Source organism: Notothenia rossii (genome assembly GCF_949606895.1).
Source record: "Notothenia rossii genome assembly, contig: scaffold_62, whole genome shotgun sequence".
Taxonomy (NCBI): Eukaryota; Metazoa; Chordata; class Actinopteri; order Perciformes; family Nototheniidae; genus Notothenia; species Notothenia rossii.
Genome location: NW_027639587.1, coordinates 267,217 through 287,940, shown reverse-complemented (window position 1 = coordinate 287,940; position 20,724 = coordinate 267,217). Strand labels below are relative to the sequence as shown.

The 20,724-nt window shown below is 39.8% G+C and overlaps 2 protein-coding genes and 1 long non-coding RNA gene across 7 annotated transcripts; 2 read left to right on the top strand and 1 right to left on the bottom strand.

Moving 5' to 3' along the window:
* LOC307027633 (E3 SUMO-protein ligase ZBED1-like) lies at positions 1 to 2,626 on the top strand. The gene is made up of 3 exons (XM_079695914.1): positions 1 to 1,119; positions 1,340 to 1,557; positions 1,765 to 2,626. Exons 1-2 carry the CDS (start codon positions 5 to 7, stop codon positions 1,476 to 1,478), a joined length of 1,254 nt encoding a protein of 417 aa, XP_079552040.1. The 5' UTR covers positions 1 to 4; the 3' UTR covers positions 1,479 to 1,557; positions 1,765 to 2,626.
* Positions 2,627 to 14,613: 11,987 nt separating this feature from the next.
* LOC307027639 lies at positions 14,614 to 15,636 on the top strand. The gene is made up of 2 exons (XR_013804705.1): positions 14,614 to 15,218; positions 15,318 to 15,636. It is a non-coding gene; the product is annotated as an uncharacterized lncRNA (long non-coding RNA).
* On the bottom strand, positions 15,556 to 20,069 carry LOC307027638 (uncharacterized protein). Of its 5 annotated transcripts, none has more exons than XR_013804701.1 (8): positions 19,875 to 20,069; positions 19,039 to 19,107; positions 18,776 to 18,841; positions 17,601 to 17,663; positions 17,441 to 17,503; positions 17,012 to 17,078; positions 16,682 to 16,890; positions 15,556 to 16,561 (listed from the first exon to the last, which is right to left on the bottom strand). XR_013804701.1 is itself a non-coding variant. In XM_079695918.1 (7 exons), exons 4-6 carry the CDS (start codon positions 17,614 to 17,616, stop codon positions 16,726 to 16,728), a joined length of 432 nt encoding a protein of 143 aa, XP_079552044.1. In that variant the 5' UTR covers positions 17,617 to 17,663; positions 18,776 to 18,841; positions 19,039 to 19,107; positions 19,875 to 20,051; the 3' UTR covers positions 15,556 to 16,561; positions 16,682 to 16,725. The 5 variants fall into 5 exon arrangements, 1 of the variants encoding a protein (XP_079552044.1); XR_013804702.1 differs by having other exon boundaries at positions 15,556 to 16,343; positions 16,590 to 16,890; positions 19,875 to 20,063; XR_013804703.1 differs by having other exon boundaries at positions 15,556 to 16,397; positions 16,447 to 16,561; positions 16,682 to 17,078; positions 19,875 to 20,051.
* Between the last annotated feature and the right edge of the window lie 655 nt (positions 20,070 to 20,724).

The following is a 20,724-nucleotide window of genomic DNA, read 5'->3' as shown; positions in this document are numbered from 1 at the left end:
AAACATGAACGAAGAAGCAGAGGAGACCGCTTTGGTTGGCCCCGTTGATGGGAAATTTTCTTTTAAAAAACGGACAGATGGAAGCGTGGATAAGCGCACGGTTGTGTGCAAATTATGCAAAAAAGAATTTGCATATTACCGCAGCACATCAAGCCTGAAGTATCACCTAAATGCTAAACATACAGCAGCTAGCGTGGACGTTAGCCCGACACCGAGTACAAGGAGGACCCACACCCAAACCACACTCAACCAGATGACTGGTTTCAGGGCAAGGGTAACTAAGTCCACGTCGGAACAAATAACCAACTCCATGGCTCACTGGATTGCAGTCGATTGTAGACCACTTGGAGTGGTAGAAGATAAGGGGCTGCAAAAGGTACTACAAATCGCATCGTCGGACACAACGTATGAGCTGCCATGCAGAAAGACGGTGACGAAAAGAATCCAGCAGCTGTATGAGAATGAAAAGGAAGATAAAGTGAATTTATTGGAGAAAGCCGAATGTGTTGCCCTGACTGCGGATCATTGGACCTCGGTAAGCAATTCAAATTACCTCGGTGTGACGGCACACTTTATTGACATCAAGTGGCGTCTTCACTCATTTGCCTTGACCATCCAGAAGACCACCACTAGGCACTTTGCTGAAAACGTGGCAGAAGATTTTGAGTCTGTGGCAGAGGCCTGGGAAGTCACGCAAAAAGTCACCACAATCGGAACAGACAGTGCCCAAACCATGACCGCTGCAATGAGACTGCTCACATTCCAGCACATGCCGTGTGTTGCTCACGCGTTGCAAAGGACCATCACAGTTTGCCTTGCTGACAGCGGGTTCACAGGCACATTGGCAAGATGTCGTAAGATAGTGGGGCATTTTAAACACAGCCCCTCAAACACAGAGGAACTGCAGAAGGAGCAAACAGAACTAGAACAAGACAAAGAGCCACTGATACAGGATGTTTCCACAAGGTGGAATTCAACACTGTTTATGATCTCTCGTCTGCTGAAGAACCAAGAGGCTGTGAAGGCTACTCTAGCCAAACAGAAGCACAAGCTCACCATGTTGACTACAGCAGAGTGGGACAGACTGCAGAGGCTCGAGACCCTCCTTAAACCATGCAGGTAAACACCCACCAACTGTTTTATTAATGGGATTCATTCATCATTGCTGTCCCTTGAAAAACGTTGTGAATTGACTATGATAGTGCAGTATAAATTAAATTGCTGTTCCAAAATGTATTGTACTGAATATCAATATGACTATAGTATAAAGTTGCTACTGTTTTTAATCTACTATTAATTGGTACAATAATAAATCACCTTCCTAAACTATCCACTGCAGATATGTGACTGAGCTCCTTGGGGGTGAGATTTATGTCTCGTGCTCTGTTGTGTTACCTGCTCTCCGCCACCTGACCCGCACCGTGGAGGTCTCAGATGACGACCCAGCCTATGTGGTGAGGTTCAAGGCTGCCTTTTAAAAAGGACCTGTCTCAACGCCAAGATACACTCAACCATGGATGGCTCAGGGTGGCTACAGCACTCGACCCGCGCTTTAAGGTAACATGTGTAATGGTCTTCTTTGTTTTTCTCTTTTCTTGCTTTTTGACCTCCTTTCCCCTGCCCCCCCTCTTCTTCCCTCCCCCCTCTTTCTTTCTATGGAATAACAATATGATGGGAACCATGTACGAAAATGAATTTCACCCACCTTTTTACTCTGTAAATCTGTGATGTGACAATAAACCTGATTCTGATTCTGATTCTAAGGACCTAAAGTGTCTACCAAGAGGAGAGCGAGGAGGGGTGTGGACCAGCGTTGAAGAACTGCTGCAAAAAGAACCAGACAGAGCCACTCCAGAACCCACAGAGGAGCCAGCAAGGAAGAGGAGCCTCCTGCTGTTTAATTCAGACTCTGAATCAGAGGATGAAGAGGGGCCCAACGGGGCTCTGGGCCGCTACAGGGCAGAGCCCACCATCAGTGAGACAGACTGCCCACTGCAGTGGTGGTCCACTCATGAGGGGGCCCATCCACAGCTTTCTGCCCTGGCCCGCAAGTATCTGGGCAGCCCTGCCACTTCTGTCCCTTGCGAGAGACTTTTCTCACTGGCAGGTAACATAGTTCAAAAGAAGAGGGCAGCCTTGAGCTCTGAAAATGTGAACAGGCTAGTTTGTCTCAGCAACTGGCTGAAAGAGAAGAAGGAGAATAAGTAGTCTTAGAGGTATCCTGAGGCCAATGGGCTTGTTACTGAAATGTTGATCAAACAGTGGCCTATGCAACAGAGAGATGTTATTTTTCATCAGGATATTGGAAGAATAGGAGGGATTGAGGTCAATCACTGGCACTTTTTTAATTTTATTTTAAATTGTACACTTTATGTTGAACTATTTATTATGTTGTTGGTGTAACTGGCACTTTATGTTGAACTGTTTATTATGTTGTTGGTGCAACTGGCACTTTATGTTGAACTGTTTATTCTGTTGTTGGTGCAACTGGCACTTTATGTTGAACTGTTTATTATGTTGTTGGTGCAACTGGCACTTTATGTTGAACTGTTTATTATGTTGTTGGTGCAACTGGCACTTTATGTTGAACTGTTTATTCTGTTGTTGGTGCAACTGGCACTTTATGTTGAACTGTTTATTGTTTTGGCCAAGGTTATTGAGAGAGTTGGACTGAAATTGATTAGATTTTTTTTCCAATAGTCAGGGTTTACAATGTTCTGAATGTACTTGAAAGTATTGTGTTTTACCTAAATATGCTATTGCTACACTTTATGGCAAAAATTGCGCTTTTCTGTTGGTCTTGGTTAAGTACCACCTTGAAAAAAAAATAAACAATGTTTTGTTGCTTAAGCTTATGTATTCAGTCATTATTCAATGGTATACTAAAATCCATGTGAAAAAAATTGCTTCTCACTGTTCTCAGGTCAAATATTTATATGTGATTAAAAATGCGATTAATTGCGATTAATTAATTACAAAGCCTGTAATTAATTAGATTTTTTTTTTTTAATCGAGTCCCGGCCCTAATAATAATACAAATAGTTACCCCAATCACTGTTTTAGTCAAAAAGTTATTAGTCTAAATACATAATATATAAGCATCTATAGGGACAATTGGGTTATTATTTATTATTTTTTAGTCTTCATTTTTTTACAACACTTGTTGTGATTTAAACATATCCCTCTATATTTAAATAAAACTTTTTTTGATAATTATTTTTAATGTCATGTGTCTCAGAAACAGGTGAATATGTAAACCTTGCATTCTAACTTCCCACATGGCTGTAGTTTATTAATAATTCTTTGTATTCAAATAAATATTTAATCTGATTTCATTCTGCTCCAACTGGGTTAAATATGGATTAACACAGACATATTCTCTATTTTACAAACATAAGAAGGTGCTACTTGTACATTGGCATGTCACACTGTTGTCTCCTGCGTTGTCTATTGCTGCTCTTAGTCTTTTGGATAATTTTGCATGGAAAACTATGTTGGAGAAGAGCAAATCTTAGTTTTGTAGTGCTGTGAATTACTTGAATTGGCTTATTGATAGAAAGGTGAAAGAAGACTGAGGGGTTCTTGCCCTTTTCTCCAAAGTTGTCTTCAATACCATTAAAGTTAACTCTTGAGATTTGACCTCAATTCACATTGAGATCTCCTTTTTTTAACTTGCAATATAATGGCTTCAAACTAAAAATATGTTTAAGTGAATCATGTAATAAAGATTTCTTCTTACTTTAAAGGTCGAGGTGTGTTTGCTGCTAAAGTTTTCACAAAAGGAGAGTTTGTGCTTGAGTACCGGGGCAAACTTTACAACCAGGATGATGCCAACACCAAAAACTACAGTGACACAGAAGCAACGTTCCTGTTTGATCTGAAATGGGATGGGAAATGTTTGTGGTAAGTCATAATAAATGCTATTGTTTGCTGTTGTAAAAATGCACTGCTCTTGTTATCAGGGGCGCCGTAAGGGGGTGAAAGGTTAGGACGATTCTAAGGGCCCATGACTAGCAGGGGGCCCCAAAATGTTTAGAACATTAAGAAAAAAAATGTAAGTACCCTTTCATAAATAATTAACATTAATATAACGTTATATTGCGTAGTAGGCTACTCACTAAACTTACGATTCATTTAACTTATTTTCTTCCAAAAGTTAATTATCCAAAGCCTCTGTACACCCCCCTCTATTTAAATGTAATGGTTTGGTCCTAAGACTCCTGCCTCCAAACGCAGCACTTTTCTAGCAGAGTGAAAGCATGTGACTAAGCTGACATTAAGTAGGCTACTGTTAATATCTTCACAGAAAATTCAGAGGTTTTTCATTTCACTGCTCTTCTGGCTGACATTAAATGCAGGTACATGTTTATCAGCTATTCATACTAAATCAGTTATCCCTCCCCCTGGTAACAGGACCAACATATCCATCTTCAGGCTCAGCAGCACTGTCCCCCTATAAGCAGTGGCGGAGCTGGGGGGTGGCTGGGAGTGGCCATGGCCACCCCCAGCTGAATCCTGGCCACCCTATTGGCCACCCCAAACAACCTCAGCACGGGGTCCAAACAATTTTAGAACATTAAGAAAAAAATGTTTAAGTAACCTTTCATCATTCATCAATAATTAACATTAATATAACGTTATATTGATAATGTACTTACTAAACTTACAATTCATTTAACTTATTTTCTTCCAAAAGTTAATTATCCAAAGCCTCTGTAGACCCCCCTCTATTTACATGTAATGGTTTGGTCCCGCCTCCGCCTCCTAACGGCACTTTCTAGCATGTGAGCAGGGATGCTAATACTTACGTGTGTGCCATTGCGACAGACAAGACTAGTCTATTCTGAGAGATAGATGTATCCTACTGTATGGGCTGATTGTGCGTTAATCTGTTGGTAATTCCTTGGGGTTCCAGTTGGAGGGATCACTGCGCTCTTCCTCACTCGATTCAGACGAGCGAAGGCGGGAGCTGCGTGATTGTATGTCTTCACTTCTCTCACTCACTATTTCCCTTTTTAAGGTAATTACAGTATACAAAGCACTATACATCTATCAACCCATGTTATATATGTCATCTGTATTATGGCCACCCCCAGCTGAATCCTGGCCACCCTATTGGCCACCCCAAACACCCTCACCACGGGGTCCAAACAATTTTAGAACATTAAGAAAACATTTTTTAAGTATCCTTTCATCATTCATCAATAATTAACATTAATATAACGTTATATTGATAATGTACTCACTAAACTTACAATTCATTTAACTTATTTTCTTCCAAAAGTTAATTATCCAAAGCCTCTGTACACCCCCCTCTATTTACATGTAATGGTTTGGTCCCGCCTCCACCTCCTAACGGCACTTTCTAGCATGTGAGCAGGGATGCTAATACTTACGTGTGTGCCATTGCGACAGACAAGACTAGTCTATTCTGAGAGATAGATGTATCCTACACTGTATGGGCTGATTGTGCGTTAATCTGTTGGTAATTCCTTGGGGTTCCAGTTGGAGGGATCACTGCGCTCTTCCTCACTCGATTCAGACGAGCGAAGGCGGGAGCTGCGTGATTGTATGTCTTCACTTCTCTCACTCACTATTTCCCTTTTTAAGGTAATTACAGTATACAAAGCACTATACATCTATCAACCCATGTTATATATGTCATCTGTATTATGGCCACCCCCAGCTGAATCCTGGCCACCCTATTGGCCACCCCAAACACCCTCACCACGGGGTCCAAACAATTTTAGAACATTAAGAAAACATTTTTTAAGTATCCTTTCATCATTCATCAATAATTAACATTAATATAACGTTATATTGATAATGTACTCACTAAACTTACAATTCATTTAACTTATTTTCTTCCAAAAGTTAATTATCCAAAGCCTCTGTACACCCCCCTCTATTTACATGTAATGGTTTGGTCCCGCCTCCACCTCCTAACGGCACTTTCTAGCATGTGAGCAGGGATGCTAATACTTACGTGTGTGCCATTGCGACAGACAAGACTAGTCTATTCTGGGAGATAGATGTATCCTACTGTATGGGCTGATTGTGCGTTAATCTGTTGGTAATGCCTTGGGGTTCCAGTGGGAGGGATCACTGCGCTCTTCCTCACTCGATTCAGACGAGCGACGGCGGGAGCTGCGTGATTGTATGTCTTCACTTCTCTCACTCACTATTTCCCTTTTTAAGGTAATTACAGTATACAAAGAACTATACATCTATCAACCCATGTTATATATGTCATCTGTATTACATCACCGTGGTTCGTTGTGAGAGGAAAGTGTGTATTTTGCACTCTGTTGTATTGTTTGAAGGTTCTTGCTAACTCTGGCTAACTTTGTGGTCATTGAAGCTAGCTGCTGTATAGCCTACCTTGTGGTACCGCTGAATCTGACCGTTTGTCATGTTATTAGCAGCTAAGCTAGGCACTCAGGGCTCGACATTATAATTGTCCCGCTGGCCCGGAAGCACTATTTAGACACCCCTGGCCAGCATAACGTACTTTCCACTTGCCCGCTCGGGCCACTAAAAATATTGCTTTAAAAAAAAGAATTGTCCTTTGGTATTGGTATTTTGACTTGCAATTTAGTTAAATTGTTTCGTTTATTAACGCTACAACATAGCGTTTTGTGAGTCGTTTTTCGTTGTTGGGTGAAAAGCAAACAGCTGTTTGCTGCGTAGCGCAGCGCGAGCAGGCTCCCGCGAGCAGGCTCTCGTGAGCGGGAGCGCGCTCCTTCACTAGTACAGACTATCGCGCCACCTAACCATTCGCCATTAATGTTTTTAATACCAGCGGTAACCGGCCAAGCGCCGGGCAAAAAAACATCTTCAAATAAAAGAAAGTCACCGGAGGAGTTAAAGGAGAGTGACAGGGAGTATGAGAAGAAGAGGGAGAGAACGTTTCAGACAGCTTGTGATCGATGGAGTTGGCTTCTACAGGGTTTGTACGGGTGCTTGAAATCCTTGAAAATGCTTGAAATTTGACGTGGTGTTTTCAAGGTTGGGAAAGTGCTTGAAATTTGGGAATGGTGCTTGAATTTGGGATAAAGTGCTTGAAAATGTAAATGCTTTACTTCGCTTTTTAGATTAAAAGAAAATAAAGAAGTCGGAGCCAGCTTAATTGCTTCTCTTTTACATAAAACAGCTCCGCTCCGGCCTTCCCGCGCTATGCGCGCGACCTGCAAGTGCTTTTGTTAGGTGTGTGACCTGGGCATTCTGATAAGTGATAGATGACAGTATGCCAGGAGGTTGCAGTTTTAACGAGCGTTGGCTAGCAGAAGACAAATACAAGCCATGGATAAGACGAGGGTCAAGCCCACGAGTAGCCTCCTGCAAAGTTTGCAAAAAATAACGATGGGAGAGTCGGCGCTGACGAGCCACATGAAAGGTACGCCGTAGTAGAGCATTTTAGATTAGGCTAACGTTGCATGTTACGTTTGTTTAAGCTAACGTTAGCAAGCTGAATGAGGGATAATAATTGCAGGGGACAATCATTTCAGAGTTGCGTACCTATGTTATGTGCGTTACAGTCGCCATTCTGTGGTGTTCAGAGGATGAAGCACTCACTTGTAATTCAACCCAGTCTCACGGCATTTTGTGTTATAGTCACAAAATATAATCTATTGATTCGACACAGAACGATTTTAAAAGCAATGTATTTCTACTGGTAGTATGTTTCGTGCCTAAACCAAATGTGACTTGCTCTATCGAAATCAGTCACATTGACCCGAAGACACATTTTAGTTTGTATTACTGGTCTGGGGGAAGCTCGCGAGTGTGTGTGTGTGTGTGTTTGTATTTTTTGCGTTTGTGTGTATTGTGTACCGGGGAAACACTCACAAGAAACACCGGCTGTTGTTACGCTTGCTGTGACGTTAAATTACTCCGTTCTCCGCTTGTAATTATGCCTTTACAAGCTTCAAAGTTGTATTTATCATCTGAATTTGCCGAAACAAGTTTAATATTATTTTGATCGCACAGGGATGAAACGTATACCAATAGAATCTGTGGACTCTCAGCTTTTCATATGATATACAGGGCTCGACATTATAAATGGCCCGCTGTCCCTGAAGCACTATTTAGACACCCCGGCCAGCATAACGTAATTTCAATTTGCCCGCTCGGGCCACTTAAAAAAAAAAAATGGTCCTGTGGTATTGATATTTTGACAAGCAATTTTGTTAAATTGTTTCGTTTATTAACACTACAACATAGCGTTTCGTGAGGCGGTTGTCGTTGTTGGGTGAAAAGCAAACAGCTGTTTGCTGCGCAGTGCGCTCCTTCACTACAGACTGTCACTATCAATATCTATCTATCTATCTATCGATCTATCTATCTATCTATATCTATCTTTATATCTCTCTCCCTCTCTCTCAATCTATAAGGAACCGCAGGAGACAAAGGGTGTTGCTATAGCAACACGTCATGTTTATGTTTACACCATAGGTTTACACCTATGGTTTACACGCGAAATCAATAGCGTGAAAAGGGGTGGGGTCAATATGACCCGCTGGCGGAAATAGGTATAAATGGCAATTTTTTGGGCGATTTCTTCAATCTGACTTCATATTGAAATTTTTTAACAACGGAGGGTGCTACATAACACACCTTCAGGAAAAGTCGCGGACTGGGAGACTTTAATATTTTATTGAAAAAAAGTTACATACAATAAAAAAAACAGCTGTGGGTGAAATTGACCCAATGGAGGTGCTAGTGTTAATCCCATGTAATTGTAGAATGAACACAGTCTTCCTTTGAATATGTATAAGTCAGGTGTCTTGAGTAGTCAAAATTACCTACAAATCATTGTACACATTTGTAAATATTATTTTCCACTTGTTACCATTATAAGTCTATTTTTATGCAGCTCTGCGTGATTTTGTGGCTACAATTCAGGCTAATACGCTACCAGAGGTGGAATAAGTACTCATATATTGTACTTGAGTAAAAGTACAAGTACTCAGATCTTGTAGTGAAAATAGAAGTAAGGTGCAGCTAGTTTGAATGACTTTGTATACTGCAGGGTAGCTTGTGGATTTACTCCAGGTGGAACTAAAGTCTGATTTAACACTTGATTATATTTCACATCATTCATCCACATCTGTGAAGTAACTGAAGGTATTAAATACATGTAGAGGAGGAAAAGTACACCATTTACCTCTGACTTGTGTTTACTGCCAACCTAAAAGTACCTAAAAAATAGTAATCAATAATGTATTGAAAAGTTATTCGGCTGATTGTTTTATATTGGCTCAGCCAGGTTATATGGGAGGCCCAGTCTACGTACAGATGGGTCACTCATTTTGAAATATTAAACTTAGTTTTCTTTTCTTTAATTTTTCATCCTCATATAGAATGCACACATTTGGTTGTTTACAGCATAAAGATAATCTGATTTAATGTGAGGTAGGGAAATAATCATTTGAGTATGTGTATATAAATATGTAATTTACAACAGCTGTAAGATGCTTGAAAAGCTTGAGAATGCACCTTGAAAATGCTTGAAAAGTGCTTGAATTTGACTTTGGAAAAGGTGTAAGAACCCTGCTTCTAGTGCAGTGACGTGTCCTAAAACCCTTTTATAATCTATCGATTAGATTTATTATTTGAAAATGATAAAAGTAGGGTAGACATGTGGAAATTATCCGGCTGAACAAAATGTGCATTTATCAAACAGGTTTTTTTTCCAAAGAGCTTATTTCCAACTATTTTCCAAAACCCTTTGGAGAAATCCCATTGCTTTTTGTCGAGGAAACGAGCAGCTTATACTTCCTGGCTTTAGGACGCGTCACTGCACCTCTCAATATGATGCCAATATAAACAAGGTCTTCTGTCGGCTCTATACATCAATGACGACCTATGCTGAAAAGTAAGTGAAGAGTAGAAAATATAAAAGGTATTGGCTTTAGGGAAATGTCCCAGCAGTTTAGGATAATGAAGGTTCTAATCTAATCTATTACATAGCCATTACATTTCTAACTCCTAATGACAGGAAGGCAGAAAGCGCATTATACAAATAATAATACTCATAATAATTGCTGACATTTTTTAACAATGACCACAATATCATTATTTTAATAAACCAAATATGAAGAATTGAGTAAATGAGGAAGAACTGATGATTCACCCTTAATGTCTACCCCTGGCACTGTTGCATTCACATGTCCATAAATATATTTTTTACCACTGTTAAAGAGCTAAAGATAGAGGAGAATTTAGTCATAATTATTGGTCCTGAAATTTGAGTGTATTCATTGTAAATGTACAAGCTTCATTTTAAAGATGGCTCGATTCAGACGAGTGATTCAGCTGTGTGATTGTATGTCTTCACTTCTCTCACTCACTATTTCCCTTTTTAAGGGTACAACACCATGTCTCAATGACTCACAAAGTCAGGCTTTCAAAAAGAAAAGAAAGGAGAGAAAGAAAAGAGAGGGACTAAAGGAAGACAGTATGTCACCCAGTATTTCAAGAGAAAAGGTGAGTGTGGTCCATGAGTGGTGGAAATTAGTCTGTTAGCTAAGCGTAGTCCATTGTAAATAATATTTTTTATGTTATTTTTTTTACGAAGCTGACATTAAGTAATGTTAATGTCTATATAGAAAATGCAGAGTTTTTTAATTTCACTTTGAAGGAGGTGAGCAGCATTGCTCTGGCTAACTTTGTGGTCATTGAAGCTAGCTGCTGTATACCTTGTGGTACTGCTGAATCTGACCGTTTGTCACGTTATTAGCAGCTAAGCTAGGCACTGTTGCATTCACATGTCCATACATATATGTTTTACCACTGTCGCTCGAAGTGGAGTCTAAAGAGATGAGTTTTCAGTCTGAAGAAGATGTGTAAGCTTTCTGCTGTCCTGATTTCAATGGGGAGCTCATTCCACCATTTTGGAGCGAGGATAGCAAACCCACGTGTTTTTGGTGATGGGAACTTGGGTCCCCCTTGCAGTGCGGGTGCAGCAAGCTGTTTGGCTGATGCAGAGCGGAGTGCATGTGCTGGGGTGTACGGTTTAACCATGTTCTGGATGTAGGAAGGGCCAGATCCATTCGCAGCATGGTACGCAAGTACCAGTGTCTTGAAGTGGATTCTAGCAGTTACTGGAAGCCAGTGAAGAGAGCGGAGGAGCGGCGTGGTGTGGGAACATTTAGGAAGGTTGAAGACCAGACGAGCCGCTGCATTCTGGATGAGCTGCAGAGGTCGGATGGCACATGCAGGTAGACCAGCCGGGAGGGAGTTGCAGTCGTCTAGGTGTGAGATGACGAGAGCCTGGACCAGAACCTGCGTCGCTTTCTGGGTCAGGAGGGGACGTATCCTCCTGATGTTGTAAAGCGTGTATCTGCAGCAGCGGGTTATCTCAACATAAATGTTTACTATCTTCTTAGTGCATTCTTGTTTTATCTAAGTTCCAGGTGACGAATGAGCAGTATTATCCAGAGGCAGTTGAGGAGGAGAGCCTCCCCTTGGAGTTGACTTCCCTCAAAACATCCACAACAGACCGTTCTTCTACCGAGGTAATTCAGTAATATAGAGCTGTCTCCACAATCTCATTATGTTGTGCCTTTCACTATGTAGTCCCCATACCAAGACAGGAACTTTCTTTTCGATCTCTTTTTCTGATACACCTTTAATCCCGTTTCTAATTGGGTGATTTGGAACGATCTGACAGAGGAAACTGAATTGGTTTGATATTTTTAGACTAGCCTTGGTGGGACTTGTTACAGAAACCTGTCACACACACTTGTTTCTATTCCTGTCCTCATGGGGCCCTCCCGTTTGGCAATACCTTTTAAGTGTCTAAACTCAAGTTGTTGTAGGCATATGTTTATACTATTTGAGCATAGGCATGTTTCAAACGGTGATCGTTTCCCTTAGCCTTGGTGGGACTTGTTACAGAAACCTGTCACACACACTTGTTTCTAGTCCTGTCCTCATGGGGCCCTCCCGTTTGGTTTTAACTTGAAGTCATTTAAAAATATTTTGGCAATACCTTTTAAGTGTCTAATCTCAAGTTGTTTTAGGCATCATTCTACACCCTCTGAGCCTGTGCATGTTTGAAAGGGGTCATTTTAATGCAATCCATTTATGATATGTTAAGACCACAGTAATGAATAATGCCAGGACTTTGCTTTGATCCAAATCTAGTCTCAGAAACAGTTTTTTGATTTAGCTAACTGTGGTAACTCATGAATATCTCAACATAAATGTTTACTATCTTCTTAGTGCATTCTTGTTTTATCTAAATTCCAGGTGACGAATGAGCAGTATTATCCAGAGGCAGTTGAGGAGGAGAGCCTCCCCTTAGAGTTGACTTCCCTCAAAACATCCACAACAGACCGTTCTTCTACCGAGGTAATTCAGTAATGTAGAGCTGTCTCCACAATCTCATTATGTTGTGCCTTTCACTATGTAGTCCCCATACCAAGACAGGAACTTTCTTTTCGATCTCTTTTTCTGATACAGCTTTAATCCTGTTTCTATTTGGGTGATTTGGAACGATCTGACAGAGGAAACTGAATTGGTTTGATATTTTTAGACTAGCCTTGGTGGGACTTGTTACAGAAACCTGTCACACACACTTGTTTCTATTCCTGTCCTCATGGGGCCCTCCCGTTTGGCAATACCTTTTAAGTGTCTAAACTCAAGTTGTTGTAGGCATATGTTTATACTATTTGAGCATAAGCATGTTTCAAACGGTGATCGTTTACCTTAGCCTTGATGGGACTTGTTACAGAAACCTGTCACACACACACTTGTTTCTAGTCCTGTCCTCATGGGGCCCTCCCGTTTGGTTTTAACTTGAAGTCATTTAAAAATATTTTAGCAATGCTTTTTAAGTGTCTAAACTCAAGTTGTTGTAGGCATATGTTTATACTATTTGAGCATAGGCATGTTTCAAACGGTGATCATTTCCCTTAGCCTTGGTGGGACTTGTTACAGAAACCTGTCACACACACTTGTTTCTAATCCTGTCCTCATGGGGCCCTCCCGTTTGGTTTTAACTTGAAGTCATTAAAAAATATTACAATGAGGGTTAGATTGTTTCCCTGTTTAATAGGTTGAAAAGAGGATAACGCAGCAATGACCGTTTAAATAAATCCCTTTTTTATACAGTTTGACAAATCAAACATTTCATGAGAAATACCTTTTTATTTTCTAATTCTGATAACAATACTGTACATTTTAAACTATATGACATATGTTCATGCTAGCAATTCATTTAATGTATTCTCTGACTGTGCCTCATTAATTCTTGCTATGGATCAATGAATGTGAGATGTGTTCTGGAAGTTATATAGTCTGTGTTTACATTAACATCGCTAACACTCAGAGCATGTGTAAAGAAGTAGGAAATAAAAAGAAACTCACCTTGTGGTAAACCTGAGAGAGATTCATAACTGTATGATACTGACTCTTAGGCTTCTTAAACCTATAACATGTTCTTTAATGTCCACCTAGGGAAAGAAATGGTTGTGAAGTGCATCTGGACATCTGAGGAAATTGCTGCTGTGGAACGAAACTTGAGAAGATGGATATTTATGAATCAGGTTCCAGGAAAAGAGGCCTGTGAGGATTGCATCTCTGCCGAACCACAAGCCCTATCAAATAGGGACTGGAGAGCTGTTAAGTATTACGTCAAAAATAGAATATCTGCTCTCCGAAGGAAGTTGGTATAAAACCATTTGAAAATACTTTCAATGCTAGGCTGATGTTAGGCCTTTTTTTTGTGTCTTCGGATATGTTCTGAAGTTGTACATTTTGTTTAAACAATATAGAAAAACATAAGCAAATTGGTATAAAACCATTGGAAAATACTTTCAATGTTAGGCTGATGTTAGGTATTTTTTTGTTTTGAGTCTTCGGATATTTTCTGAACTTGTACATTTTGTTAAAACAATACAGAAAAACATAAGGAAGTTAGTATAAAACCATTGGAAAATACTTTCAATGTCAGGTTGATGTTAAGTATTTTTTTGTTTTGAGTCTTCGGATATTTTCTGAACTTGTACATTTTGTTAAAACAATACAGAAAAACATAAGGAAATTGGTATAAAACCATTGGAAAATACTTTCAATGTTAGGCTGATGTTAGGCCTTTTTTTTTGTCTTCGGATATGTTCTGAAGTTGTACATTTTTTTGTTTAAACAATACAGAAAAACATAAGGAAATTGGTATAAAACCATTGGAAAATACTTTCAATGTTAGGCTGATGTTAGGCCTTTTTTTTTGTCTTCGGATATGTTCTGAAGTTGTACATTTTTTTGTTTAAACAATACAGAAAAACATAAGGAAATTGGTATAAAACCATTGGAAAATACTTTCAATGTTAGGCTGGTTAGGCCTTTTTTTTGTGTCTTTGAATATGTTCTGAAGTTGTACATTTTGCGCAAACAATACAGAAAAACATAATAATTTTGAAATAAATGTTTATTGCATTAAAAGAATGTTGTAGAGTTTATATTACACGCACACGCGCACGTACATACACACACACGTACATACACACACACGTACATACACACACACACACGTACACACACAGAGACACACACACATATATATACACACACACAGAGAGACACAGAGAGAGAGAGAGAGAGACACACACACACACACACACACACACACACACACACACACACACACACACGTGTTTCTAGGCCTTCGTGAGGACCATGTGTTTCTACATGGTTTGTGTGGCCCACCACTTCCACTGAAGCTGGAATGGTGCAAACAACTAAAGTACAACTAGGAGGGGGGAGAGAGTCAGAATATCACTTCAGATTAGAAAAAACTCGAAGTAAATCAAATATTTAATTTAGGTACTTGTGAGGACCTTTTTCGCTGTTGCTAGGCTGTTGCTAGGCGGAAGTGTGTGTGTGTTTCAAAGCAGGAAACACAAGTCCAGCATTTTGCAGCCAAAAGTAAGCATCATAAAAACAATTAAATGGTACAATTGTATTAAATACAAATTATAATATTTTAAAATGACATTTTTGTCACTTAACAATTGCGTGTTAAGGGGGGAACATGTCCAATTTAATGAAGCACCTGGAGACGCACGGGATGCACCGTGTTTGACTGCTTGTGTGACCAGTGCCAAGCACATCATGCGGCAGGGTGGGCATCCCTGGCCACGGCAATTTGGAGACAATTATTTATCCCGGCAAAGTGGAGACTATTGATGATGAAGACAGCAGTGTTTCCTCAGGTTAGTAATGTAACGTTGATTTCAAGTCTTGCATGTATACTAGTACAAAAACATTTTGTAAAATATTGAAGATTTATTTGTGTATTTTTGACTCTCCAGCTACAACAAGGACCCCATTCACCTTGGCAAAGAAGGCCAATTTGACTAAAGACAAGGTGGATGAATTACACAGGGCTGTGACCAAATGTGTGGTCAAGGGACTGCATCCTTCTTCCACTGTGGAATCTCCATGGTTTAGGTCATAACAAAACAAAGTGATGTGAAAACAATATTTGTTTGTGTATACAATCTATGCCATTAAGACAATTTGTCAGAATAAGTCCAAAAGACTCATAAATATCCTCCAATGTATTTAATTCAGAGAGATGAACACTGCTACCAGGGATGATCTGTCAAATACGCTCATTCCTACATGGTACTCGGTTGAAAAACAAAATGTTATCACAAGTGAGTAAGGCTGCTATTACATGTGATGGGTGGACCAGTGTATGTTTTAGTTATTATGTGAATTGTATTTATTAATTTTATATATTTAAGTTGACTTTGTTTACAGTTAATATGTTGTTCAAGTTCAAATAAAACATCTTTCTCTTCTCCCGGAGTTTTCAAAAAAGAAAGAAAAAAGTATAGGTTAAGGAGCGGTATCGAAAAGAAAAAAAACAATACCCAACCCTAATGGTTGATATCACATTAATTAATTGACAATATTAATATTCTTGATTATTCCATTGTTTAGTTATTACAATTTCAGAAGAGTTTAGTTTCACTCACCAAGATGGCATCTTTAATGTCATAACATTTAACTACAATCACTCCAACTCCTCTCCCCTCACCCACTACCCTCCTCTCACCACTCTCCCCCGACTCCTCTCATCTCACTACCCTCCACCAACTCCTCTCTCTCATCTCCTCTCATCTCACTACCCTCCACCAACTCCTCTCCTCTCTCTCATCTCCTCTCATCTCACTACCCTCCACCAACTCCTCTCCTCTCTCATCTCCTCTCATCTCACTCCTCTCTTTCATCTCTCCTCACTCCTCTCCTCTCATCTCACTACCCTCCACCAACTCCTCTCTCATCTCTCCTCACTCCTCTCATCTCACTACCCCCCACCAACTCCTCTCCTCTCTCATCTCCTCCAACTCCTCTCTCCTCTCTCATCTCCTCCAACTCCTCTCCTCTCTCTCATCTCCTCCAACTCCTCTCCTCTCTCTCATCTCCTCCAACTCCTCTCTCATCTCCTCCAACTCCTCTCCTCTCTCATCTCCTCCAACTCCTCTCCTCTCTCTCATCTCCTCCAACTCCTCTCCTCTCTCTCATCTCCTCCAACTCCTCTCCTCTCTCATCTCCTCCAACTCATCTCCTCCAACTCCTCTCTCCTCTCTCATCTCCTCCAACTCCTCTCTCCTCTCTCATCTCCTCCAACTCCTCTCATCTCCTCCAACTCCTCTCCTCTCCTCTCCTCTCTCATCTTCACCAACTCCTCTCCTCTCTCTCATCTCCTCTCTACCCACTTCTGAAATTAACTACAGTAGTTTTCTTTTTTGGGCAGTAATGGAATTGTGAACTTGGTTCTTCACGTCCTTCCAGCTCCGACTGCACAGCACAGGTTCTGCCTCCAGAGCCGTTACACACGGTTCTTTTCCAGGCACCCTTTGTAGTGTGATGAACCTTCCAGCACAGGTTCTTTTCCAGGCACCCTTTGTAGTGTGATGAACCTTCCAGCACAGGTTCTGCCTCCAGAGCCGTTACACACGGTTCTTTTCCAGGCACCCTTTGTAGTGTGATGAACCTTCCGAGTTGGCGCCGGACTGCTGCTTTTTCTTCAGAGGTCCAAGGCCTGCGACTTCCTTTTACACCTGAAACAGAAATCACAAATGTAAAAGAGGTCGTCCTCACTGTTGGAACAATTATTCAGTCCAGCAAATTAATTTATATTGTTTATGGATGAATTGTGGTTTTGAGTGTATGTGCTTGGTGGCAGCTTGGTAGTATAAAAATCTCTAACAACCGTTATCTCTGTAAGCATCAAAACACAAATTTAAAAAAAGTAAATATAGATTTATGACAAAATAAAGCTTAAATAGAAGTTAGTGCCTTGCTAAAGGGCAGGTCAAGCAGAAATAGACATCTTGACTTCTTAAATGTGTTTCTCTATAGATTGTGTCTATTCATATTATGGATATTGGATATAATCCTGTTGTGAGTACATGAAATGTACCTGCTGTCTCAGCCCTCTTTGGCTCCTGCGAGCGTCTCTTGGTGGAGGTCAGGTCGGCTTCTTCTACAAGGAGAGAAGAAATCACCTTAGCATTAGCTTTGAATCATCATGTTAACAGATATCAAAATGTCCCGGCAATAAACTGAAGTGATGTTCATACCTTCTGAATCCTCCATTAGTTCAGCCGTAGCCGTAGTGTTGGACCGCTTTGCTTTAGAGGGCCCTTTAAGAAAAGAACAGGAGGAGAAATATAACATAATTATACTGTATATTATATTATAACATTATATTTTAAATTATCTATGTGACAGTGTGGAGGAAGCACTTCACATACCACATTATGGCCCAATCCCAAATCACCCCCTCGACCCTACCCCTCCGTGACGGAGTGACACTGTAGCCACACTAGCAGCTAAACGAGGCTCCCTCCATTAAGGGTTAAGGGTATAAATACAGCAGCAAGCTTTGGGACGGCCTCCTCTCTCTCCAGCAGAAACAGGAAATGCCGTAACTGTATGTACAACGGTTTCAAATCAGCATCTCTTTGACAAAAAGTTTAAATTAATAACTCAAATAAAACTCAAAACATCTTTCATTGTGTTACTTTTTTGTAAAATTATTTTAGTTTTAAACCTAATGTTTATAAGCTTCTTAGCTTTTGCAACAGTCTGTAAATATACACAACTTTATAATAAAATGCACACATTTACCTTTTACTAGACTACAGGTATGATCCTGAGTTAAAACATATGAGGTTATCATGAGGTTGTTAACATCACAGTTTATCAGTGGATGTTTGCTGGAACTACATGTAAACAGCGTGTTTCCTGACGGACACACACAGCGTGACTCCGGTTAGGTAGAGACCGGTCTCAAGTCAGCACCGCTGCAGACTCGCTGTTTGAGGGCTTGATAGCCCACTCCCCCTCCACACCGCTCCACACTCGTTTCTTTGGAACAGCCCTCAATATGGCGGACCCTCCGCTTGAACGCGCAAACGGAGGGGGAGTGTGTAGGGGGTGATTTGCGATTGGGCCTAAATCTCCCATCTTTTATTTTAGTCTTTATAATGTAAATGAAATGTGCTTGTTCATTTTCAAAACAGTAGATTGTTTTCCTTGAAAAGAAAACGTGTTGTTCTGCTTTTGTTCAAAATATAAATGTATATATGTACAGATGCTTGTTATATTTTTTTAATGTTTTGGCATTACTATACTGGCCCTGCCAATTGAGCTATTTGAAATATAATCGCAATACAATTATTTAGTTTAATGTAACTGATGTGCACAGTTGCTAAACAAAAGCAGAAGAAAACAAAAATGAGAAAGAATGTACCTGGTGTCTTAGGGCTTTTCGGCTCATCTGAGCGTTTCTGCAGTGATGTCAGAACATCAGATTCTTCTGCAAGGAAAGAACAAATCAGCAGGAACTATGATTCATTATCTGACAGTTCCACTGTCAACAAAACAGGTAGAGGCTTAATCATGATTCTTTTCAGGTATTTGGAGACAGTATGTCAGATGAATTTAGAAAGTACTTTGCAGATTAAACAATAATGTTAAAAATCCAGTCTTGAGGTGGTAAAAAAGTTATCTTACCAGAGACCTGGACATCACTTTCACTATGTTGTGCCGCCTGTTGAGCTCCTTCTTTTGAAGGAATGGCCACTGTTGACAAAACAAATTATAATAACATTGTTAAGTTAATCACCTCATGCTGCCACAAACGTCACTTTAGTTTTAATAGGAATCTCATTCTTTCACTTACTTTCTAAGTCTAAATATATTTCATCGAGTGATTTTCCTCTGTAGACATCAGTTGCAAGTTCAACTGCCATGAGGAGTTTGCTCATCTTGGCGAGCTGAAGAGTGTTCTCCGTTAGCCGGTAATATTCGCGATGAACACGAATGTCATGTCTGTATTTTGCTAGTGCGGGAGCCTGTCTGCAGTTTGCTTTGCTCCGGAACAGACAGACAGCTGACTGCATTCACCCCCCACCCCTCAAAAATAATAACTAATCTGATATACACGATTAAGGTGAATTACATATTTTGAAATCAAAATTCGCAGAAAAGCGATCATTTTGTGGGTGTTTTATACTTGCAAAATAGTTTTGAGAGTTGCATTTCTTATATTTACATTAAACATTTACACACATTATTTATCTGGTCACAGAAATACTTTTAAGGCAAATCTCCATCCATATCAGTGTAACTTGAAACCTACACACGTCTGGTTTAACTTATTGAGAGATGGACAAACACTTTACCTTGAAATAAGCCCCGTGTTTCAGAGGTTAGCTTAGCAACTAGCATAGTCATTGAATGTAGTTAGCTAAACAGCGTAATTCAGTAAATATACCAGACGGCCAGCCCACACTTAATTTACCAAACACTTTTCTTTAGACTAGCTTAAAACATGAAAATGGTCTTACCTTAAATAGTTGTAAAACTGTGTAATTCTCTCTCCGGTTTTCTCTCGTCCTCCTGACCTCATGCGTGTTTCGGGAGACTGGTCCGATGATGCGTTCAATGTCAATACGAGAGTACAAAACTGAGCGACAAATATCCATTGTAAAACTTGAAATTATTCAAAAATGCCACACGAGGAGGAAGTCGCTCTTAATAAAAATCTTGACTGTATTTAGACATTTTAAAACGATGTTTAATCATGAAATAATGACTCCAACACGAGGCACTCTAGCAGTCTTGCACATTCATGTTGAACTAGAAACAGTGAAAGTGTAATTCCCATTCCCCATGAATGCAACATTAATAATACTGTTTGCAAAGTGTGCAAAAGCATGGTGCAAACTAAACTTGCAACTTGCAGCTGCAGCACCTCCCCCTCCCCCACTCTGTACAAGCTGTGAACTCTCTCTGCACTAGAGCAGAGCATATATTTGAGCAATGTAACTGTATATATATACACAATATATAGATATATATATCTATATAGATATAGATATATATACATATATTTGAACAATGTAACTGTACACCCATATAACTGATAAAGTAGAAGAAAACAACTATTTGATTCTACTTTTCATTTTTAAATATGAATTATACAATATTAATATTAAATATATTAAAATAAAAACCCATTGCAATGTGATGCTATTCCTATAGAGCTGCATGCTTCTGCTTTTCTGCAGGAGTTCCCTGTAGCTTTGACAATAAATATCATGGAAATCCGGATATTTAAAAAAATATGTTTAGCACAGTTAACAATCTTTCAAAGTGAACATTTTCATGCGTGAGTTTGAGGTGATAGTGAATCAA

What these genes read in the sequence shown, in the direction of transcription:
- LOC307027633 (XM_079695914.1), top strand. Translation starts at nt 5, where the DNA reads ATGAACGAAGAAGCAGAGGAGACCGCTTTGGTTGGCCCCGTTGATGGG. An exon ending in ACCCTCCTTAAACCATGCAG is followed by an intron (nt 1,120 to 1,339) that starts GTAAACACCCAC and finishes TATCCACTGCAG; the next exon opens with ATATGTGACTGAGCTCCTTG.
- LOC307027638 (XM_079695918.1), bottom strand. An exon ending in AAAGAGGGCTGAGACAGCAG is followed by an intron (nt 17,079 to 17,440) that starts GTACATTTCATG and finishes TTTCTGTTTCAG; the next exon opens with GTGTAAAAGGAAGTCGCAGG.